At 39.4% G+C, this 25,798-nt stretch overlaps 1 protein-coding gene across 34 annotated transcripts in view; it reads right to left on the reverse strand.

Annotated features, from left to right (window-relative positions):
- LOC111925338 (poly(rC)-binding protein 3-like) overlaps positions 1 to 25,798 on the reverse strand; it is a 484,117-nt gene that overhangs the window by 55,041 nt on the left and 403,278 nt on the right. For all 34 annotated transcript variants that reach the window (XR_015288878.1, XM_086896499.1, XM_086896520.1 and 31 more), the window contains one exon: positions 7,455 to 7,604. Coding sequence is in view for 33 of the 34 variants with exons in the window: in XM_086896499.1 (XP_086752625.1) it covers positions 7,455 to 7,532 (78 nt within the window). In the remaining variant the exon portion in view is untranslated. The remainder of the gene's footprint in view (positions 1 to 7,454; positions 7,605 to 25,798) is intronic.

The following is a 25,798-nucleotide window of genomic DNA, read 5'->3' on the forward strand; positions in this document are numbered from 1 at the left end:
GGACAAGGTGGAACGGGTAGGGCTGGAGTCTACAAATAAAACAGCTTTGAAAGGAAAGAAATGCAGCCTCCCATGGTGGGGAAACACACCCATTGTGGGACACAGCGGGGTCCTGGCAACAGCACATGACAGTTGTCTTTGTTCCACCCATAAGGAGGTGTACCATAACTCTCTCCTCACCTTCACTTGAGGACAGAGTTGCCAATAGTCAACTAAACTCATGAATATGCTTGCGTGAAAGTTCCCAAGAACATGTTCCAGAAAGACATTCTGAACAATGGGTTTGCATGGAGCATGTGCAGCATCAACATTTTTCAAAGACTAGAAGAAAAGTCAGTTTTTGGAAACATGACATAATGTGTCAGCCTCAGAGAAGAAATGGCTACCTTGGATAAACTGAGAATCTGATTTGTGTTTTGGGATTACGTGGGATTAGCCTCACTGACACGTGAGATCTCATGTTCCTAGGTGATGCTTCAGTAGTCACTGTCTGATGCCCACAGCCCTAATTTAGAAAGTTATTGCAGTCCAAGGCCTTCCTTATTGAGGCAGATCTCATGCTGACAAATATGGTAGTGTATGAGGAAATCTACAAATTATGATTTTTCTGATGGAGATACCAGTATTATGCATCTTTTTCAAGTACATCCAACATTTTTTTGGGCAGCTGTGCCAATGGGCATTTTTCCTTTGCTTTGTGATAGCACATGGGTAGCCAGTTTACATTCAATTTCATACCTAAGCTCCCAGCCTTCCCTGCCAAAACCAACCTAAAACCCAGTTCTGTCCCTGTGCTTGTCCCTGCACCTGTGATGCTAAAGCAGCAGCACAAAGTAGGACATGTGCCTTCTCCCACTACAGGACCAAAGAGGAGATTTGGTTTGGTAAAAGCTGGAACACTCAGCTGTGGAGATTGTTTTCGGGAGCAGAGAGTGCCCAGGGGCTGGGTAAACTCTCTCTCTTCCTTTCTGCTGATTTTTGAGGCTAGTGAGAGTATCTTGGCTGCTCCTACAAAAACACTGAGAAGAGATCCACCTTGTGCTGTGCATCTGCATGCAGAGTTTTGTTCCATGACCAGAGCTCTCAGGTATCACAGTAATGCAAGCAAACAAAACAGGAACTATAATAGCAATAGGCAGAACAGTCAATCCTTATGATACTCTGATAGTGTTTGTGGAAACTGGGAAGAATGGAACAAACACTGGCTTGACTGGCATTTTATGGCTTGTATGGAATGTATTACTGACAAGGTGATTCTTATTTTGTTGCATTCTGTATTTCAGTAAGTAAAAGACAAAAAAAATGGAAAAGGAGAAGGTCATTACTGTTAAGATGGGGAAAAAATAATTTCTGTACTTGCTTTATGGTCTTTCAGGGAAGCAATTAAGAAGGGACCAAAAAAAGTGACCAAAAAGAAATCCCTATGCTAAAATGGTATTTTCTGTACTAATGAAAAAGGCAATTTTTCTTAATGACTTTATTCTGTATTTGAGCCATTAAGTGTAAGCCATCGCTTTATGAGTCTAATTTTTCTTTCTTTTTCTGTAAAAATTCTGTATGTAGCACCACAAAGTAAACCACCAACATGTCTGAAAGTCATCACTGAAGCTAGATGTAAGTCACTGTAACCAGTACTTCCAGTGCCACAAGTCATCCACTGATCCTGCTAAAATAATTTCGAACTCAGATACTCTGAGTTCCTCAGGGAATGTAAAATTAAGCTGTAAGTGCTGGAAGTCTAGCGCCTAAAAACTAAGGCACTCATAGGGTATTGTCCAAACCCAAACATTTGGCTGCAGTTACATCTTTCTAATTCACTGCTGCTGAATGAGTAATGTATCATTTCTCATCATTGATACCATCAAATGGTATCAAGGAAAGAAAAGCTCCACTCAGTCATCATATCTTTCCTTCATCAAAGCAGATTATACAATCTAATAGTACATACACTACTCTTCACTGGACATGTTTAAAATTTGCATAGGAAACTTACAGAACATAATGAAAATCTCAATACCAGATTTTTTTCTTTGGATTCCCTTATTAGATTTATTTTCAAAACAGTATTTTATACCATTATTTCCAGCCACAAGCACTTCAGCATTCAACATAGCTACAATCTATAACATTTGTATTTATTCTCTCCATGTATTTATGAGAATGTCTGAAGAAAGCTAAGCACAGTCTCCTCCGTTTCCTGTAACTTTTGTTACTTTTCGGTGAATTTCCCCTCTGTCAGTCTTCACCATCACTCACACACGTGGCACCTGCTGCTGAGCACAGAACTGCAGGTGTGATTCTGCCAGAACAGTAAGATAATTACCTTCTCTTTGCCCCATGATGCACCAATGCCATACATCCAAAATTACACACACTTTTGCTGAAATAGCTTTCCTCTCCGACTTAGCATATCCCAAATGTGCCACTCTCTAGACACTGCCACATCTGATGCTTTTTAGCCTTTTATGCTTTCCAGATTTCCCTCTGTCACTGAACATGTATCTTCTAAATTACCTTCTCCACTTAATTGCCTCAACTCTCCAATTTACATCTCTCGGTATTTGGCAAGAGTCCTACCTCCCTGCCAGTTTTCCCTTCACTCCTTCATCCTACCTGTAAATTATTTCCTTGTTCTTCCTAACCATCCAACTTCATTAATCCACTTTGGTTTCTATTGCTGAACTCCATTCTCTTTCTCTAAAAGATTCCTCAGACTCAATAAATTACTATATTCTACTTTGGTTTCTTGCAGACTTCACTGCACCCAATATGATTTGATCAATGCATGTGTTCACACAGAGCCTTTTGAAACAATGCATTATTTCTCCTGCAGGTTTGTATTGAAGGGAGGAAGCAGAGATACTTGCACCACCACTATGGTGGATCTCAGCAGATTTGTGACCTGCTGCCCTTTCTGTGCTGGCCCATTTGAACATTTTCTCCTGTTCCACCTCATGGACCTGGCTGTAAATCTCCATTAAGCTGCTTTCCTGAGATTTAAGACCTTTCTACTGGCACAGTCTCTTTACCATCGACATCTAAAATTAAACTTTAATGTTAAGTCTCCAGAGTCTTAATCAGCCTGTTAACACTGGCTGTGTACAAAACCAAACTAGTACAAAATTATGTAATTATTATCCAATATAGTCAAAATATGTGCTTTTTCAACAGTTATTTCTTTCTGGGCATGAACTGACCAAACCTAGTTCAAGACCACTGCAGATGTCAAGTGCTAAGGTATGTTGGCAGATACCTGTGAGCAAGGCTACAATTTCCCAGTCTTTCAACCTCATTACCTGTGGCAGTAAGCAAGGAAAAAAAAAAACCAGCCACAAATCATGGGAATAGAAAATTCAGCAAAAGGTGAGCAAGGAATGGTAAGAAACATGGAGCTCTACACCTACACCCTATGACATAAAAAGAGCCAAAATAATTTTTATCTTGACAAAGATTTAGGAAGGAAGAAAAAGTAACATCCAGTTTTTTGGGGCCTGAGCTCTGCTTCTCCCTATAGAGGGCTCTGATGGCTGGGGGCTGTTTGCCCATGAATGCACATATGATCCATTTGTCTTCCTTAAGCCTTTCAAAAACAGTGATCTGATCCGGGCAAATATTGCTATTCTTGCCTTTGCTGGAAGCAGAAATCTTGCAACCCCTGCAATACTCCAATCTTTCCCAGAAATTATATTTTTGAAGTAGACAAAGATAATAAAATACCCATATTCCTTCACGTCTCTTTCCTACACAGTGATTTTACTTATTTTACTTCAAGAAACAGCAATAATCAGATGGAAAATATTAAAGTAGGACACTGTAAACAGCCTCAACTCATATTCCCTGTTTTTCTCTACTGAAATGTATGAAACAGGTTTATTTCTTAATGTGGTGCATCTTTCTCATTAATAAATGATGAAAATGCACTATCTGCATTATTTAACATATTCTATATATCCAGCTGCATGTCCTTCAAAGGCTCGTCTGTTTCTGACTTCACTGGAGCAGCATTCAGGCAACTCAGTCAGAAAGGTGTTGAGCAGCAGAGGCTGCAGCGCCTGTGAAGTGCAGCTTTACAGGATGAATTCAGTTTTGTCTGACTTGTCCTTCTAAACCTTCAGTGATGGATGGCTGCAGCATGCCCAGGCAGCCTCCTCCCCTCCTCACACATTCTCGTAACAAGTTTTTCCTAATCTCGCTTTTGAGATTTCCTACAATCACTGACAGTTGCTTCTCTGTGGATGCAAGGAATGCTTCAGCATTGCCCTTGCAGCATCCTCACCAACACCTGCCCTCTAACTCATCACAAGAAAATGTGACAAATGTTTTGTGTTGCTCATGATTTCTCTTCAGGGCTGTAACACCATCATAACTTTTCCACTGATGTAACAGGGCACAAGATGAAAATTAGGCCTTTCATCTTACATCATCACAAAATCTCTGAAGTCCCAGCTCAGGCAGACACCTTTCATACCAGGCCCTGGAAACACTGAGGCTGCCCTGAGGTTAACCTTTTATACCTCTCAGGGTTGGCTTTTTGCAGGGCCTGCACAAATTCTTTTTCCACTTCCACTGAAAAAAAATAATTCTGCTCTCCCTTAACACCATGTTTGCTGCCATGAGAATATCAAGGCTGTGCCTTGCCTTGTTGCCAGGTGGCTGCTCCCAAACCTTGCTGTGCTGTGGCTGGGTGGCTGTGCTGCCAGGGGCCATCCCAGCCTCTTCAGCCAGAGGCTGCACAAAGCCCTGCAGGAGCTCAGCTGGATGTGTAGGTGCTCCTTTCCCCAGAGCAAGATAAAGCAAAGGTACTGATCAGCATGTCCTACCTGCATTGGGGAGAACTGGCCCTGGTTCTCCCAAAGCTCAGGACTCTTCCTAGTTCTTTTCCTTTCACCACATGATAATGTCTTTTGTTTTTGCCATGGAATTCGTTTGTTGTGGTGGTTTTTTTATTCATTTCCATCTTGCAGAGGTTTGTCCACTCATACAAATCCTAATTTTTCTGCAGGTATAGAATTTACCTTAATTGCCTAATTAAGATGTCCATTCTTGACTTAAAGCCTCTTTACAAATCACATGGGAAGTACACGATGAAAATTTCCTAAGTCTGCAGGACTCAGTCAAGATAAGCAAACCCAGTAGCACAAGTTATGAATTTCCAATCAAAATGCAAGCAAATAACACAAAGCACATAGGCTTTCCCTATGCAAAGGTACACTGCTAATAATGGTTTAGACAGAGAGTTAAGGTTAGTGGGGAGAGGCCCTCATTTTTCCATGCAATACATTAATAAATAACATTAAAATTATCTTAATTTAAAAATAACTGAATCCAGTTTGCTCCTGCTATTTTAAAAATCTTTTTATTTCCCCTCTTCTCTCTCAAGTTATGACCAGTTATTTACAGACCAACTTCTGCTACTAGACAAACTATTTTGTCTAGAATTATTAATTAGAGATCAGCAATTTCCACAACAAATTCCAAGGAAGAGTCTAGAAATGTTTTTCTTCGTTTCCAGAGGCATATACAGCTTTCAGAATGCCTTCTCACATTCAGTTCATATTGACTCAGACATCCTTCATTCCTCTGTACTATTTCTAAATCACAGAAATTATATCAAAGAAACGGAAAGCGTCTGACTTTTATCACCAAAATAAATTCTGATTTAATATACTCTTTCCAATACTTAGGCACAATAGGATACATGATTAGAGCATAGTGGAGCTAACAGAATACCCATCGTGCCTTGTTAACTGAGGATGCATGGTATAGATCCAGGTAAAATTTGAACTTTGTAGCTTTTGTAGGTTTAATTTAGACCCTTGGGGCTACATATGCATTGAAGGATGGACACATAACATCCATTATTGTTAAAAGTGGTTGCACACACAATCAATGATGTTTAACAGAGAAAATGAACTTTATCTGATTTAATTTCTGATTAAAAAAATCCCAATAATCCTAGCCCACAATTTAAATAAAATGTCCTGAAAATGACAGATACTTGACTTTTGCTTTAAAGGCATGATTCTGAAACAAGCAGAGCTGTCTGACAATGATTAAAAAAAAGCCCAAAACACCATCACCTAAGCACATGGGAATTTGACTGCAACCAGTAGGGCTGCTTATACCCACTGGGAGGTGTTCAAATGCTTTCATGATTTTACTGGAAACCAGTAGAATCAACCCTGAAGACCTAATTTTGAGCACAGACACGTGTACAGATTTTAGGTGGGTTTTGTAAGAGAGAGTGTTATTAAATTTGTTTGACAGATCCCTATTTAAGATGCAGATTTACACACCAGATGCCTGCCTGAAGCTGAATATTTCAGGGGGAAAAAAATCAAAATGGTTAGATCATTTCTGAGAAAAAAACACAATTTGATCTGACGTAACCTAATTTCTGAGGTTTTTAATTTGCAAACTTAAGCTGTGCCCCCTCATATTTCTCCGTAAGTAAAACAGAATGGGCGATACCTTAGTGTCCTCTTTGTGCTATGGGTATATCATACGTATGTTCATAGATTCATAGGTTGAAAACACCCACTATTTTAAAATGTAAAAGTATTTTAGTTATAAAATTAAATTCTAGGAGTAAAAAGATTTTTTTAGATTTATATATACAAATTTGATCTCCAGAATAACATGCGTTATATATTCACTGCTCCCTGTTAAGGAAGAGACTAAACCACCTCCTTTTTATAACATTCATTCATTAAGCCTAAAAATGCCTGGAACTGCCTGATGCAAATAATACAAACCAACATATGAAATGTGTTTTTTAATTAAAAGCCCACTTTATGATCTGTTGATGTGAAATAAACAACAACCAAACTGTTAAGTCTGACAATACTGAATTGGCACTTTGTCTATGGCACCGATTTCCCCCTTATCTGCATGCTTTAAGTTCTGCACTGGACAGAAAGGAAATGAGAGTCAACCTTCCAACCCAAACCCGTAGGGACCTTGACAAATCCCCAGCATATCAGGGGATCTCACTCTGATGAGATGTTACACCAGAATAATGAAGAACCCTACCCCATTTGCATTCAATAGAAATAGACTAACTCTGCGGCAATTATCTCACACAATTCAATGTTCTGGTATCCTAAAAAAAGCCCTGAAAAACCCAGCAAATGCTGAGAAAGGCGAGCTCTATGCAGGTCAGCCTCCTGCAAGGGTCTGCCCAATCTGGCTCACTATCAATGGAAGAACTACTTTTTTTTTTCTGCCAGATCCGCTCAAAATGGGTTAGTTACAGGCAGCGTTTGTTTCAGTGAGCTCGGGCTGCAGTGTGAACTTAGCAGGATTCCCTGAAAGGCAGGGGGTGATTTTTTGGCCGTGTCAATGGTGCTTTTAACTCAAGGTGGAGGAGAAGAAGACCCTCTGTCAATGTTACTGCCAGGCTCTGCTGGTAGCTGCACACACACTCAACACACAGGCAACAGGAAATGCTTCACCTTGCCATGCATGAGAAGGCGTATGGTAAGAGTGACATTGAGACCTCCTTCAGACACTTTTCCGTCCTTCGTGTTCATCCTGGCCTTGTATCTTCAATACTTGAAAGTAGCTTCGTTTTTCTTTTATTTTTTTTCTTCTATTCACTTAACCTACAGAGAGAGAGAAAGAAAAAAAAAAAGGAAAAGTACTATTGAGTGGCTGAAGCTACTCTGAACTGAGAATATCATGTTGTACAAACCAATTAACATTCCTTCCTTTGATTTTCTGGACTACAGTTTAGTGCTGAAAAGGCTTCTTTGATTATTATCCCTCCCCATCCAACTCCTTAGCCCTTCAACAATTACAAGATAAACTCCCTTTTGAAACCTTTAAAATTTTCTTAACTTCCTGTATTTCAAAGTTGAAAGTACAGAGCACAGCAGAGTGAAATATGTTTTCTTCTGAAGAGCACTTTGTTAACCTCTTCAGTGTGTATGTGCTATATACATATATCTATACATGCTTTTTTTTCTACAAGTGTCTGGTGTTGTTTTAATTTCTCTCGTTACTACCTCTTTCTCTTTTTGCTCTTGCAGAAGAGATATTTTTGTTTTCTCTCCAGCTAGAAAGAAATTAATTCTGAGCCTAAACACTGATCCCTGCCAGCAACAGCGGATGACACATTATCAAAGACATCTGAATAACTAAGAGCCACTTGCTGTTGTAAATCTGGGCACTGTCTGACTTTGTTTTTGTCTATGAGGCCCAGAGGTGGCTCAGTCCCTCAAAGGCCAAAGCTGAGCTTCAGCCCTAAGTGGAAGGAAGATTTTTCTTAATTCCTAATGACAAATTGCAGATTTTCAGTTATTTACAAAGCCATAAATATCCTAAAATGCTAATGAAAGCTGCAAGGGCTGGCTTTGAAGGGATAAACAAGCTGCATTATGAGTTTATTAATGCAAGGACATTTATCAGCACAAACAAAAATGCGGGCAGGAAGGAATATTACCAAGGGCAGGCAAATTGTGTAGTAGAAAAGGCTTAGAGACTCCTTATTTAGTTTTTGCCTTTTCAGGCTTATCTTATAGAGCATAAAACCCTTAGACATTATGCCTCTTAATAACCATCCCTTTATGTTACCCATCCTCTGTAACAACCCTATTAGCTTTGCATCTTCGGGCTTCCCGAAAATGTGCCTTGCACTATGTATAAATAGGGCGCTGGCTAATGAGCACTCCTAGGAACACCCATTTTGTGCTCTGGAGTGTACAAAAGCGTTTCACTGCTGTGGCAGGCTGCTCTCCTCTTGCCAAGATTGCTCAGGCATGACACAAAACAATTGTAAGGACCTATGGGATCATTCTCCTAAAAACTCTGGAGGAAGCATCATGAGGCTGTTGCAGCTCTTAATAAGTTCTATCCTAAGAGCCACTAAGCACTTTACTAGATCGAAGTGACGCCCACATTGCTTGAACATGTTATGTGTGAGAGAAGTCAACAGCAATTCTTAAAGAGCACAAGAAACGAGTGGAGTGATTCCTGATGGACCTGCTGAGCTACCAGCAATCAGTGGTTCACCCTGGGAGACTGCCTCCAGACCTGCATTTTCCACAGCCATTGGTGGACAGCTCCATGAATTTGTCTAGTGCCTTCTTGAATCCATATATCTGGTCTCCAAAAGTGGTGGTCTCACACATTTAATATTAGTGTGGAAAAACATTCTCCACTCTGTGTGGCTTAAATTTGCTCACTGAAATTTCCCCTTGTTACACATTTTGCCCTGTGTGTGTTATCTGACAGCCATCACACCAAGTCACTCCTCTGAAGCTGAAACTTCTCATTTCACCTGGGGCCTGTGAATGGCCAAGCCACTCCTGATGTTTTTGCCCCTGGGAAATACACTGGAAGAGTTTTCTCTCAAGCCTGTGCAGGAGTACTAGGGCTATGGAGAGTTCCTGTACCTTCAGTGACTACAAGAATAAGTGACAGATATGCCTAAGAAGAGATGAAAACAAAGAGTGAGAAAGAGCAGCTTAAACTCTTCATTCCACCTTCCTGATTTCCCCTAACCCAGCATGGACTTAGGGTATTTAATACCATGTGCTCCACTACCCAGAACACAACTGCTCATATAAATCCATTTATTTCACATTTCTAGGCTTATCACTTACGCTACATATCATGCCATTGGAGAAAGGGAGACAAGAAGCCAGGTGTCTGGGTGAGAAGGCAGAAAACAGAAGTAGCCTGGCCATGTCTCTGATGCACCATGAGTGCAAAAAGGTGACAGGAAAATGTTCCAAGGTAGATCTCAGGGAATGACAGAGAAGGGAGACTTGTTTAAGATGAGACCAGGACTCAGGGGAAACCTGCGACTGGATGACCATGCCAGCCCCTTCTGACAAGTTCAGAGCGTAGAGCAGAGGAGGTGGTTGTGGTTGTTCCCAGACTGAGGAAGGGAATGGCCTCATGCTGCTCACCTGCTCCTTCTGAGGGAAATGTCCTAGCTCTGACAGCCCAGCATTTTTTGATCTGTCAAAGATAACCCAACCAAACCCAAAATATCAAACAGGAGCACTTTGGTGCATAAACAGTAACCTGGACCTTGGCATTCTGGACTGTATGGGAGCAACACTGCCCATTTGAGATCTCTAGAAACTGCTGGCAGCTTTAGGGCGTGCTTGGAAGACTTCAAGAACAGATGCGTTTCAAATAGAAGCAAGGTATGTAAGACCTCTGTGAAGCAAAATTCAGTGGTGAAGGTACAGTTGTGTTTCTAATGAGGTGTATGCCCATGTGGGAAAAAAAATCCCAGACTAGAAACAGGTTTACAGTTGCCATGGCCTTTTAGTACTGGGATGCTACAGCATAACTTTGGAAAAAAATATGAAAGAAAATCTTTACCCCAACAACAAACCATTTGCTACCCAAGCCTGACCTTTTCCAGATAAAACCTGAAAAAAATCAGTAGTAAAGGCTAACAACTTTTAGGCTCTTTTTAAAAACCCAGAGGTTAGCTATGAAATTCCACCACAAATATTGTTAAAAAATCCCACTGCTATCTATTTTATGAAGGATTTTGTCACTGTCCCTCCTCCCAACAAGCTTAAACTCTGGCACCTGGCACTGAGAATTAGAACAGATGTCTGGGGGAGGGCTGGGAGTGTGTGTGCCTGCAAGGAGTTAGGCAGCTGTGTGAGATACAAAAGGAATTAATTCAAAAAGGCAGTCTCACATGCTAAGGAAGAATATTTAAAACCTATACATACACCATGAAGAGAGAAGACTTTTTACTATGCCAGGTCATTCATATCTCCCTCAGTTGTCCTGAGAGTGCAAGTATTCTGTGTAAAAAACAGCTTTACAAAGTAAACCATTGTTATTGACCTGGGTGTTTTGGTTTTAAAGACAGATTAAAATTAAATGCATTGTTACACTCCATTACTTTTAACTAAATAAAGCAAATTTTTCTGCAGACAATGTTGCAAACATCCTGGTCTCTATCTCTGTGTGCATGCAGATGTCAGATCATGGCACGAGGATGGTTCCCTCCACACAGCCTCCTACCAGACAGCAAGACATCCATGTATTTATAAACCTACTCCAGTCATACACAAGCCCATCGGGAATATTTAATCAGTGAAATAATTTCCCTCTCCTTTGCAAAGTCAGCATTTTGAACAATTTGCTATGTTCCTGCCTTGTGTGTGCCTTTCTGCGAGCAAACAGGAGGCAGAACACACAATGTTTTCCTTTCTCAAGCTCTGTGCGGTGAGGTCCCATGGCTACCCTGGGGATTGGGAGAGTTTCAATCACAGACTGAAAAAAAAATAAATCATTGTTTCACACTTTTCCTGATGCCAGAAGAAAGTCAGGGGACTCCACAGGTGAGCAGAGAGTACTGTGCAGGGAGGCAGAGTCAGTGGCATGGCTAGATGTTAAGAGTGAGGGTATTTGTATTTTAGTCTGCCTTCACAGAGAGCTGGCAGTGACAGGAGGACAGCTGGACAACATCCTCTTCCTGACCTTGGGACTCTGGACCAGAATGCACAAAGTCCAAGATCTGGGGCTCTGCAGCTCCAGGTAACAAGCAAAAAATATCATGCCCACAGAACAAAGGAAAGCAGCTCACATCAGATAGTTCCCAGCAAACTGCAGATCTTTGCTTCCTTAGGGGCTTTTCTATTGTTCTGTGGACACTGCTGTTTATCATGTAAAAAGTGAACATTTTTCTTCAGTTAGAAAAAGACATCCTAATGCATTTTAAAAACCAGACTCTTTTTAAAACTTCAACAAAATGGATGTGGAATCATATGCAAATGCCTTTTATCTGTAAGTATATGTTTCTATAAATTTTTAATATTAGCTGTCCCAAGCTGGCATAAACCCACAGGTCCTATATGCTCAATATTTATTACATACAATTTTTAACATGGCTTTTCTGTAATTGTGGGTAGATGAGGTGAATAAAACAACAAGCAGCTAAGCCACATGTTTATTGGACTACTAGAAAACCCCAACACAGCTCCTTAGGGATTTCAGTGAATTAATAGAAGCTACAAGATGAACTGTGCAGATGAAGGGCAGTGTCACAACTCCCACACATGAACACACATGGAGGTTAGGAATCCTCATAGCTGAGGGGACAATGTGAGATGGCTGCCTGAAGCCTGAGACATGGAAAGTCAACCTCATTACCCCCTTTCTTCCTACCCCTCAAGCTTACTCATTCCCTCCAGGAAAATAAGCAGGCTACTGCAGAGAATATGCCAGCAGTGTGCTTTAAAATGATATGCATGTTAAGGCAACCACTTCAGGCATGCAGAATAAGAAAGCAGCAGGCGGGGATGCCAAAGATGAATAAAATCAACATAGTACCAAGGTAGACATCAGGCAATTGATCTCTGAGTTTAAAGCCCAAATAAATTATTTGACATTTGTGAATCTGCCATGAGAGCTACTCTTCTTGAAGATCCAGAGGGATGCGAAGGGGAAGGGAGAGAAAGAGTGTGTGCAGGGTGAGGTGGGGTGGAACTGTGCAGTCACAGAGGTGTGCTGGAAAACAAAGAGATGCAGAGAGAAGAAGAAAGGCAGGGAGAAGGAGAGAAATGAAACTTCAGATAGCTGATACAGGGGACAGTGTGAGAAAAATCAATGTGGAAGCAAAAAACCCCCTAGAAATATTGAAGGAGGAAGCCTGCTCTGCTATGTGAAATCCTGATTTTATGGTTGTTAAATCTGACCTGTTGGGAAAGAGGAAACTGGCCAGAGCACCCAGTATAGCATTCTCTGTGTTTGGGCTTAGAAACCTCTTAAACCTAATCATGATGCTTCATCACCACCAAGTGAAAAATGTAATTATGAAGAAAGCATGGAAGAATCTACTGATGAAATTTAAAAGAACAAATTCCAGTTGTTCAACTGGAAGAAAAAAAAAAAGCTAAAAGAATGGAGAAATGAAAGTGACATTCAGGAGAAGCCATTTCTAATTTACATGAGGATAGTTAAACTCAGTTATAAAGTTTACATGTATATGTAGGTTTAGAAAAAGATAACTTCTGTAAGGGAAACATGAGAAAATTCAGTCTCTCACAGTAACCATGTTATTTTCATAATATATGGAAATATTGCAAAGGAGGGGTAGCTATGCAGATATCAAGCCACAGATATGGGGCCACAAAAAAGAAAACTAAGACATCAGCAGAGTAATGTGAAGATGAACAGAGATTTATCATGAGTTATGAAGTTATGAAGAACTGGAAAATGGACAGCAACACACTACTGTTATGAAGAAATAGTTCACAGGTTCAAAAACAATATTACCAAAACCAAAACAAAACCAAACCAAACCCCAAAAACAACAAAAAACCCACAAACACCCAAACAAAAACAAAAACAAAAAAACCCCACAGGAGTGAATAAAAAAGAATGGAGTAAACTGAAACACAGGAAGTCATGAAAAAGCTGTAACTAAGTCCTCCTGATCAGAAGGCTCCAGGTGGAGAGAGACCTCCCAGGAATTGGAAGAAACACACTGCCAAGGATCACAATGAGAAGAAACAACCTGTGCTTTCAGCAGAGCACAGTTCTTTGATGCAGATTGATGCTACTTATACAATTTGAGTCTTTCATTTCAAGCTGGAGGGAATACAGGAAGGGATAAGGAACATAAGAAAATTACCACAGGACAAAAACTGATGACATTATCAGTAGAGTTGACATATTTGGCCATACAGAAAGGCTTAAAATTAGAAATAAGTTGTCTGCCACAGAAAGGTTTGTGCTTTCAAATGAGGAGATGACTACTTTGCTTACAAGCTCTTTGGTGAGCTAGGCAGCTATTATCTATGGCTTTTCACTTGCAAGTAACATCTCTAGATGTCAAAGGACTAAACAGTGTAATTATCAAAAAAAACACTGGCAAAATTATCCCCCCCACCCCCCCGCCAAAAACCAACCACAACTCTAGGTGAAATCCAGAGCAAAACCAGCTCAGCTGCAGTTGTATTAATTTGTTCCAGGGAACATTTTTTCAGAAATGATTAAAAGAGATAATGATCAGACAATATTTACAGTCTCAGCTGAAGCAAAGGAAGACAACTGGATATTTGCTAAACATACACTTCTTCAGTTTCTGTGTCAACTGAAAGATAAAGACATCCACTGTTACTAAACCATATTGTTGTGAGGTTACTAAAAACAAAAAGCTCAAAGGAAGCCCACAATAACATAACAGTAACTATAATGACAACTCTTCAAAGGATTTCTCTCCCAGTAATAACTATTTGCAAAAAGAGAAATCAGGCTTTGAAGCACTCCAATTTTACACAGAAGCCTCACCAGGAGAACCTGATTAATGAACAATAGCTAAAGAAGCAGGTGCAGTGTCAACCTTTCTACTTTATCACTTCCATCTCCCAAATTACTAGAGACGCCTCTACACAAAGGAATAAGATTATACCTTTTATTCACATCCTTATAATTTATATCCCCAAAATAGATTTAATGCTAATCTCTAACTCTTTCATGAAGAGAACAAGATCTGCAGATCCTGGCTTCCTTAAATCGTTGTATCATGGCCCATTTTAAGTAGGGGGATAGTTGGTGTGAATCCAAAAATCCAGAAATGAGAAAATTAATTCTTTGTGTTACCAGAACAAAGCTTGCATGTGTCAGTTGGCACAATGGGTTTTTTTCTAAAAAGGTAAGATAAAAGAACAGCTCAAGAATGAAATTTTTACACTAGCGAGAAGAAGGATTCAGGAAATCCATAAATTACATGCTCAATGAGATACAAATAACAACTAATAAAAGTAAGCTAAGTATGGGCTACTAAGAGAGCAGTAATTGAGTACACAAACAGATACAGAAAACACATGTTTATGGGGTTTTTTTTAAGTGGTAAAATATTAGCTCAAAAGTCAAGGGGGACTAAAGAGCAACACATTCTTCCACCAGTTAACAGCCACTAAACAAAAAGCAGTTACACAGATTAGCAAGCCCCATGCTCCTTTTACTAATTATTGTAAAAATCTCTGTATCCATTATATCCTAAGCTCTGTAGTTACTATGGATGGCAGGAAGTAGTAGTTTTGTCAAAGATGTGAAACTGATACAGAAAGAACAGGATGAAAAAATAACAGAACAATTTTTATAGGCAATTGCAAGTATAAAAACTGGCAAGACTCCAGGAGTGCTGCCTTTTGAATGTAATTTTATGAAGTATGTGCAGCAACACTAGTTTTTCCTTGATAAGTTCAATGGTGTTTTACCTGAGGAAGAACCTATCCTATCTATAGAAGCTGCCTCTTGTTTTCCCTGCAGCTGCCTTTGTGTTCTCCCTAGAATGAGAAATGCCCTCACCCCATACAACTGACATCTCATTTGCTGAAGATCACTGGATATCAAATAATCTTTGAAGAGAGCAGCAGAAGATTAGAGACTTATTTTTCCTATTCTCAGCTGATGAATGCAGGATGTATATGAGTCCTGCTCTCAAAATGGACCACTTTTCCTCACGCTAGTCAATAAGCGTAAGCTTTAAGCAATTACACTGGTTGTTTCCTTTTTTATTTGTTAAATGATGTAAACAGCAACATATTTATTGACTCTTCTACTAAAAATGTTTTTTTGCAAAGCCTTTTGAATAAACAATATGATGTGAATTTCTTACAGCAGGAAAAATCACAGAAGCACAATAAAGACTATTGTCTTGTTCACACATTTTGTACTATCAACATTTAATGACAAATGATTTATTTAACAAAAGTTATTGTCAAAATATTATTCTGTGTGTGACTAGAGAGCTACACACTGCAAAAATATCTAAAGTTATCCCATTAGAAAGCATCACATGCCAAACAGGTAATAAATGCTATCAAATGTCTGGAAATGAAATATCAGGAAATCTAGAGAAGATACATATTGGTATTCAGCAAATGCCAAACACATCTGGGATCTGACAGAAGTAAGTAATTTCAAGGCTGTGGAAAACACAGTGATCATTTTAGCAAAGGTATCTTCCATCTTTCAATTCTTCCCCCCCTTCTTTTTGCAATTATTCTGGAAAGAATTACCCTGAATTAGAATCTGGCAGAAATGCAGAGAGCATCTTTACAATTCCCCATGAACTACAAGACGAGCAATGGAGCGAGCATGCCAACACTTTGTACAAACCCAGTAGCCAACTAGCACTTCTGCATATGTGCAAAAGACAGGCAGATAAAAGCTCCTGTAGATAGAAGCTGGCGTGTTGGACTAATGCAACATAAATGCTTCCACAAGGAAGTTGCGGCAGCCCACTATAAATTACTCTGTACTAATATTCTCCAAGAGGATTCAAGGATAAGCAGGAGGACAGAGCAGAAGGTGCTTTCTTTCCTTTCCTAATGGCAGCAATGAAATGAACTGTAAGCTTCATCACGAACCTGTCAGTTTGCAACATCAGGGAAGACAGTTTATGCATATGGTAGATCAGTTATTTACCAAGGACTCTAAAGCTCTAATCATAGCTTTAAGCATAAAATCAGCTTTAACTGCCACTTTATCCTGTGGCTCCAAACTCTCAAGTAAAGCACCACATTTCTCAGACCTCTGGGATTTTTTATGTTGCCTGTTTCAAACAGAAATTTTGCCTTACTTGCTTATGTTTGACTAAGAAACAGACACTCCAACTAACTTGGGTTAATCATTCCATATGGTGAGAGATAATAAATCTAATAAAAAAATGTACAAATAAGTCACTGGGAAGGTGAGAAAAAAATTGAACAGATTGCCATCACAAATAGCATACTGGTCTATCCAGCAGAGAGTTGCTTACAAGAATGGCCTACCATATAAGAAGAAATTTTGGTCCACACCTATTCCTGGAAAAATCCTGTGTTCTGATGACCTAAACATTGTGAATGTGTGGTATATTTGTTAAATAATCTCTTCCCCCTAAAGTCAAATGCATGACTTTGACATTTCTTCAATAAATAATTTAATTCTGGAACAGTGTTCAAATTGTAAATTTACCTTAACATAGTTTAAAACAAATAAAGCACCAGCTTTGCTTGTTGATTTAAAAATAAATTTACTTGCAATAAAAGTAAGAGAGTCAAGCCTAAATAGATGTTCTTCTTACATATTTTTTAAAATGTGTAAGAGAACAGAGAAATTGTTCACACTATTTCCAATATATTTAAAGCAAGACTTATGTACATACATTAGAAAAAATAAAATATAAATTTCAACATAGTGCACATATATGCACAGAATATGGCAAAATGCTGAGAAGCAAGTAAGGCATGTTTTTTTACACGACAGATGTAATTTTATAACATTATGCACCCACCACATTGCTAGGCTGTAATCTAATAACCAAATATTAAGAATAGAATGATTTTATAAATGAGATTTTTATCTTCAGTGAAAACAGTCAAAGACACAGAGATCTATAATTTTCTTTGCCAGTACATATAGGAATACAGACAGCTTCTTACTGATCAAAGGAAGAAATTTCCCAAACCAGAAGGGTCAAGGAAATACAGAAGCTTCTTTAATAGGAAACATTAGCCCATCAAGTGTGTTCCCACTGGGCACAGAACAAACAGATATTTAAATATATTTGGGGTTTTATATTTCCATTGGTGTTGAAATGATATGTGTCCTAGAATGTATCTTTGTCCAACCTATTTGTAAATTAAATGTTTTCTAGACACATCTGGTTTGATAAAGATGGCTCAGTTGTTTCACTCAAACCACAAACACGGTTGATGGTCAGTGAAATGAGACTAATAATAATGATGATACATTTCACTTCAGTAAACATAAAAATATTATATATTAATATGATTGAAGTTCTGACACAAACAAGCAAAAATAACATTTTTGTCGTCACCTTAATTATGTTATTTACAAGGCTGTGATTTGAAAATCCATTCAAGCTTCTCAGATGAATAAAATAAATACTTATTTCAAGAAAGGGAAATTCACACAGTCTCTCAGAAAGGGAAGAGGATGAGCTCCAATCCTTCAGTCGCAAGGAAATGGGCACCAGCCTCTGGAGTGAGAGTCACAGGCTCCCTCCTGGCACGCCATACTTGTGCTTGCTTAAGGCAAAGATAGAATTGTCTCTGAAATCCAACAGCAGCACAGCTGTAACAGCTGTAAATATGGCTGAGCACTGCAAAGACTTCCATTGTTCATAGGGATAAAAGGGGAAAACAAAAAGCAATGTTGCAATGTCCTGCCAAGGTGTCAGAATTGTTGCCTTCAAAAGCCACAACCTGATTAAGTTCTCAGCCACTGACTGTTAGTGAAAACATACACCACTATACATATTTCACTGTGAAATTAATGAATATGGAGTAGGTAAGAAAATCCAGTAAGTTCCAGAGCCTCAGTTGAAAAAAGATTTAACAAAAAAACCCAAAACCCAGCCCTCAATAAATGACTCTTTTATGGGCAGTCAATACTTGGAGTAAAGAGCTAAACACATCCCAAGATTTAAGCCACTTAAATCAATATTTTTGTCACTGATTTAAACCAGGAGGATCTTTAAAACTCAAAAGCCATTCTAATTAATGAAGTATTCAAAACCAAAGAAAAACATCAGAGAGTTCTTTAGTGACTTCAAATTGCCAGTTTTAAAGCGAACCACTATATCTTGCTCTAGCACTGCATTTGGCTCCAGACATACATTTGTTACTTCTGTGGAACCTTTAGAAAGGAAAGAGCCTATTTTTGAATATACAACTCATTTGTTTTACCAAGTTGCTCAGCTGAAATAGTGCTTCGTGAAGTGTCTTTTTGTCTAATCTTTAGTCTCTTTCCATAGCAACACGTGCATACACCTATATATATGTCCATGAATGTACACAAGTTTCTCCAACACCTTCAACATTTTAAAGAGATACAGAGATGTCAAAGTGTTGGGTTCACACCAGTTTCATTGAGACACAGACTAAGCAGGTGCAAGATCATGGTTCCATTGCAGGCCACTGGGAGCCTCTTCTCCCATGGACAACCTTGAGTGAGCAAAGGGGAAGCAGAGGACTCTGAAAGTGAACTAACACAATCACTTTAAAAGCACTCAGATTCAGAGGAATTCCCAACAAGAGGTGCTTTAAGCAGACACAGGAGACACATTCCCTTTTTTTTTTCCACGGCTGCTCCAGTAGTTTTGTGGCTCATACACAATCCTGCTACCTTTAGAGACTTTCATGGACATAACCAGATGTGTAATTTGGTGCTCAACATTCTTTATGAAAACAAGACAGGACCTTTGCTAATGTGAATGATTTGATAGTGCTCTTACCATCCCACCTTTGGGACCATAAAGTGATCCATTAGTTCATTCAAAAGAGAAAAGTTAAGATCAAGAGAACGTAATTGCTGACTTATTGAAGGAATGCCAGAGATATATTGTGGATTATACACCCAGGAATGGATTACTACTAAATAAATAAATGAATAAATAAATAACCCCCCATAAAATAAAAAAATGATAATAAAAAAGAATTTCTGAAGTATTGTCTACATCAATAACTAGAAGAGGGCATTAGCATCACATTAATGACTGTCACTGGACTGCAGACACTAAAAAAGAAGAGCTCAACTAGGAGCAGAAACATAATAACTCAAAAAGTAACAGAATGAAAGAAAAGGTGACAATAAATTTACAATCCAAGCAATACTTTTACAATACAAATACAATAACTGAGAAACCCAGTTCTTAAAAATGAGCCACATCTGGAAGGCCCTGATGATACAAAAGACCTGGGGATGACCTAGGCTACAAATTAAAGGTTTAAAACTTGTACTTGGAAAATAGGAAGTAATCATGTTCTCACAACCAACTCCTATTTTATATTTGCACCTGGACAATGGACAAACCATTGCAACACAAAAACCCCAATCCAATCCAATCCAATCCAATCCAATCCAACCCCCCAAACAATCACAAACAAACAAAAAAAAGAGAAAATGGAAAAAGAAAAAGGAGTTCATTGATAGGAGAACTGAAAAATACCTGCTTACTAAAACTGACAGAAAGATGGATCTTAGACACTGTCTAGTCTAATGTAAAGGAAACAGAGGAAAATGAACCCATGAAATCTTATTAATCTCCAGTCTCCAAGGCTTTGCACATTTTCTGACTCCTTTTCATTTATACTAGAGCCCTGGAATTATTTTTATTGAAGCTGGGGAGGGGAGGGATATTTTAGAAATTTTTTTACTATTATTTAGTCAATAAGTAAGTTAACTTGGTAAGAGGAAAAGGAGGTCATACAGTATTCAAAGAGATACAATACTTGTTTTCTTTCTTCCCCCTCCAGTGCTCTGTATTGAAATCTGAAAAGCCTGTTTCAGATTCTGCACGTTGCTATTGCACACGTAATAATAGGACACACTGGCCTTTGATACAATTCTCTTCAGGGAACAAAAGCTTCCTTTGGCACAACGACAGCCACTGCTTGTTGTAGGTTACACATGTCTTTCCAGTCAAGCATGATTAATAACTGTTAAAAAAAATGCTCATGACCCATGGCAAGTATTCTTTCAACTATAATACCAGCATTATGGGCTCTGAATCTCAGTAATTTTAAAATGTGCTTCTACAATGGAACTATAATTTAATTACTTTTTCTGCAGCCTGTTCCATTTTGTTTCATCACTTTGATTGCACCATGCACTTGGCAGCTTATGGAAGACTGCATCTGCCTCCAGGATTATTTCACTGGGCTCTTTCGACATCTGTTTCTGAAAATGACTTTATTTGTAGTGGCATAAAGAATAATCAGAGACTTGTTTAATCCAGATAAATTGGAAAAGAGAGAGACACAGAGACAGAGCTGGAGACAGGGAAGAGACCAGGGAAAAAGAGAAAGCAGATCTATGCTGCATACTGCAGAAGACATCAAAATAATCTCTCCTCTTCCTGTGCTTCTGCAAATGTTGTTATCTGATGGATGATACGATACATGAAAAGATGAGTCACTAAGTCAGTTCTTTTTAATGTTTAGGGGGAGCTCATAGATGCAATACATTCTAGCTAAAGCTTCACGCTGTGCTTGATCAGTTTAATAAAATTTTCATGAATTACATTTGTAGCCTCATCCACTGAGAATCACAACGCAGTCTGAAATGATCCATAGCGGTTGACAGAAGTCCTTATAATAAATGAGCTAAATCCAGGCTCCAGCCTGACCTGACATCCTTCCAAAGGCAGCTACAGCCAACACCTGTTGCTGAGTGCCACTGCCCAGCTATGGACTGAGCACACAGTTCAGCATAACTTCCCACATATCAGCACCCATGAACTGGGTCACCTGTGTATCAGATGACCAAGTGCAAGGCATCTGTAACATGCCCATGCCTGCCTGAGCTTTGATTCAACACAATGGAAACCACCATTGTTGACTCCTGTTTACTTTGGTGTTATAGATGGATTTGTTAACTCACAAACCATTATAAGCATTTAAAGACATGCTCTCTAAAAGATCATGGGTATTGGCCAGGTTTTATATCATTCTTTTGTACTCTTTGCCTGCTTTATTGCAGAGGGTGAACATATATTTGTCAAGAAACATCCACTGCCTCCATAAGAAAGTACTTCAGGAAGGCAGCTCTGGCAACAGAAGACAATAGCAAGTCTTTAGGGACAAAGGCCACTAAAATTTCAAGGTGCTGGAGTGAGCTGATCATAACAATAACAAGCAGAACAATTCCCAACATTGTCTTATTTTTTAGAGTTTCAAATCTTGCCTGTCTTGTGCTCCTTTCTTTTTTTGAGATTTTTTTCTGTTATTTGCTGGTCTTCTGGGCTATACTGCTGTAGCAAGCACATCAGAGACTAACTGGTATGGACACATATATTTTGCCAGGAATTACTTAAAGACAATTCCCAAGGGAGGCCCTACAGTTCTCAGGATAACAATGAAGGAAAGTCATGAAGTAACAGGTATCATGCAAACGCACAATAGCAGTTCTGTATTCGCCTCATTCCCATGGTCATGGGGTCTTAACTATCACAAACATTTGGGCTTTCCTTTCCCATATGACCAGAAGGACTCTTGGCCCAGTCAAAATCCCAACTTCCTCATGGGATTTCATCCATGCATGTAACTGCCTGTACCCACCAAAGACATGCTCTTAAGTGGTGCCCATGCACTTTGCTGTTGTCTGCGTGAGAAGGTCATTAACGGGAAAGACAAAAAAATTTCTCCTCTTTATATTGCAGCGCCTCACCTTTCCTCAGCAAAATACAGCAGGTGAGATGAGGACATGAAAAAAATCAAAGCTTCCACATTGTTGATCTATTCATAGGCAATATGAGAAGCAAAACTCCTCTGGCAACCTTTGTGCTAGTAACTTGGCAAGCTTGACAGTCTGCATTTGGAAGCTGGTTATTTTCATAAAAGACATAATCCCCAAAGTAAACAACTCAAACGTTTGGAAGGAAACAGACCAAACCAAAAATTCACAGTTAGCAAAAAAGAAAAGAGTTATCAGTCTTATTTTGTTGATGGATTACTTGAAACCCAGTAGAAAAAGGTTCTTTCCCATCCTTACTAACCAAGATTTCTGGTACCTCTCTGATGAGGTGAAGATTTGATAGAGGATATCAGCTATTCACAGAAGGGTTGTGCTTGTCTAATCAGGTAGGGAAGCTGCCCTGAAGAGAGGTATGTTCCAGTGACAGAGCATGCTGTCAAAATCCTATTAAGAGACTATTTACAATTATTTTGTTTCTTTCTTATTTTTTCCTTTTAATTTAGACAAATTTACTTCCCTCATTTTCCATCTCACAACCTTTGGCTGTAACAAAGCAGTTGTGCAGGGCCAGTGGCCATGAAAAGAAATTACTCATTGCTTTTCTAGAGTTTCAATGTAAAATGTACACAGCATAAGAAACAGAGTCTGACAAGGCTTTGTTGTCTCGTTGGTATTACCAAAGAACAAAAATCATCATGCTTAATTAGCAATTCTCCCTAAAGAATTCGTTAGTATGTACTGTTTAACAGCCAAGGTGATGACTGGTTTTCCTCTGAAGCACTAGATAGTGACCACTGTTGGACAATGAGTAGATGCCTGTGCTGTGCTGCTGGTCAGATGTGGCTTGGCAGCAATTCTTCCATAGAAAGTGCTCTTAAGGACAAGGTATGTGTTTGAACACACAGATGTTTATCTTAGCTTAGCCACATGAACTTGGAATGAAGCTTTCAAACCACTGGTAGCAACTGAAGAGAGAGAAGCCAAGGCACTCCCTTAAGCACTGATAATAAAAGAGTTTGTAAGGTCAGGGCCAAGTCAGGACAGGGCAGCATGGGGCAAGTGGCTCTTTACTCAGGTTACTTAAGAGCACAATAGAGGCGTCAGCTTGTTGCCTGTGGTGATGCCAGTCTGGCCTCTTAAAACCAAATTTTTAAGAGGTAGAACTTTAGCTTTGAACAAATTTGAATAACCAGCTTGGAAAGAGTGGAAATTCAGTGGAAATTGGTTTGGGTCTTGTCACATGATAATAGTCTTCACTGGGGAAGAATTCTCCTCCTCCTGTAACCACAGGTTCCTATCCAGAGCACTTGAGACCCATCCCAGGGAGAGGCAAGAAGAACAGCTCTGTCCAAGACTTTTCCACTGAACTCCAACAACGAGAGAAATACAGTTTATGCAGAAGCACAGTCTGCCTTTTAACCACCAATCCTGTCTTAGGCAGGGCACAAAAGCAATCTTTTGAAGACACTGTAAAGGCTATACTGTAACAAGGAACAGCCTCTCCAAAAGTGAAATCCTTGTGTGTCAGCAGAAATAGCAGAGATGTCTCCTGACTGTCTTGATACTGGCAGGTCTTTAGCTACTTAGTTGACTATAACATTGAGTGACTTAGGCTCCTAATTTCAAGCACAGAAAGGATCCTGGAGCCTGCCCAGTGTGGGCACAGACACCAAATCTTGCTATCATGAAACAAAATGTTGTCTGCAGTCATTCTGTCTTAAAGATCTTATGTATAGGACGGTAACCTCCCAGCAGCTGCCCACAGACACTGTCCAAGACTTACTGGAATCAACTAGGTACACACCCAACAATGCATCAGAAGAGATGACCCTATTATTGCTCTTAGGTCAGCACCAAAGGGGGGGGCCTCACTACAGCATACAAACTATTCCTCATCCCTTTCCCCTTGACATGCTCTATCAAAACTAACCATTTTTTCTTGCAGCATTTAAGAAAATCTACTTAAAACTGCTTTCTGATGCAACTGATTTTCATCTACAAGGATGTATCTTACTTACACAGCCTTGAAGTGAAATCAACTCAAAGTGGCTGAAATGAAAATGGACCCTGTTTGTCACAGGCAGTCCTAGTTTCTGTCTGTGGCTATCCTTTAGCCCAGTAGGAGAAGTTATAAGATAGAAGAGGAAAATTATCTGTGTGGGAGGCTTCACTGTGCTCTGCTAAATTAGCTGCTGTTCAATATGTGAAACACAGCAGCCTGCACCTTCATGTCCACACACGTACTTGTAGAACCAATGTGCACTGGTAACAGCATTGATGTGTCTTCTATAAATTGGAATATGATACCAAAACATTGCCAAGAGGAACTAGTCTGCTTTACTTTATAAAACAAATCACGATTTTCCCAGACTGCAAGAGCCCCAAGCAGATCATCTAAGTTTTCAATTGCTTCCATAAAGTGGAAGCTCTGTCTTTGAAACAGCATTCAGTCACGCTATCTAGAGTCTTCCCAGACTGTACTGTAATGTAAAATCAAGATAATTGAGAGTTCAGCCATGCAATACATATATATCTGTTCATTCTGATGGAGCCCTACACGCATAAAACTGCTTGCATCAGTCCCAACACTCTTCCAGTGTTCAGAGATATTATTCTGATCAGATAAAATGCAGCAGCAACCACTATTTCCTCACACAGTCATTCTATACACAAATGTCAGATTATGTATTGTTCTTGCCAATGCAAATGTCAGTTTGGATTGGCCATAGGCTACAGACGTGCCCCAGATTATTCTGCGTCTCCTGTGAAGCTGAGGCACAAATTCTCAGCACCTCACAGGATGAAAAGCCCTTGCCACAGTGACAGGTAAGGGTACACTTGTCTTGCCTTCCTGGCATGGAAGAGGAACAAATAAAATATTAAGTCCAAGCACTTCTGACCTGTAAACTGCGGCAACAAACAAAAGCAGGGCAGCGCTGCTGCAGAAGCACCGTTTCTGTGGATATATAAAATTAATGATCCAGCTTCCCTGATCTGTGAGCGCAAGTGAATGCAGACTGAGAGGTCACAGGGAGGGCTTTTCTGGGCACAAACTGGACCTTTAAGGAGGGTCTATCAGGCATCTAAAAACCATGTAAAGGAGAACAGCACAACACTTGGTAGATGACTTCTACAGAGAAAGACTCCTTTGCAGTTTCTACAGCAACCTGTTGATTATGAAAGGCTGATGGTAGATGTCTGTGAAATAAAAGGGTGAAAACCAAGGCAATATAGAAAAAGGATCTATCAGACATACCTGACATGTTAATTGTTTCCTTCTGTTTCCCTTGATTTCCCTGTGCTCTAAATAGGAAAGGTGGTGAACCAGTCTGAAGGATTTACTGGGCTTTACTAATAGCCTCCAGAAGGCTCTACTTTCACAATTTCTCATTGTGACAGATTTGGTTAATGGCAAAATTGAAGAAGAAATATGTAGACAGTCTGGAAATGTTGAACCTAATCATTTTAATAATTCTGTGTGTTTCTTGGGTTTGGTTTTTTCTTTTGCTGAAATCTGAGAGGCATAAATTCTGTTGAAACATTAGGACTTTGGGAAAGAATTACACAGGTAGTTTGTTATTATGACTAGCTAAACAAAAACCCC

Source organism: Cyanistes caeruleus, chromosome 1, assembly GCF_971803275.1.
Source record: "Cyanistes caeruleus chromosome 1, bCyaCae1.hap1.1, whole genome shotgun sequence".
Lineage (NCBI taxonomy): Eukaryota > Metazoa > Chordata > Aves > Passeriformes > Paridae > Cyanistes > Cyanistes caeruleus.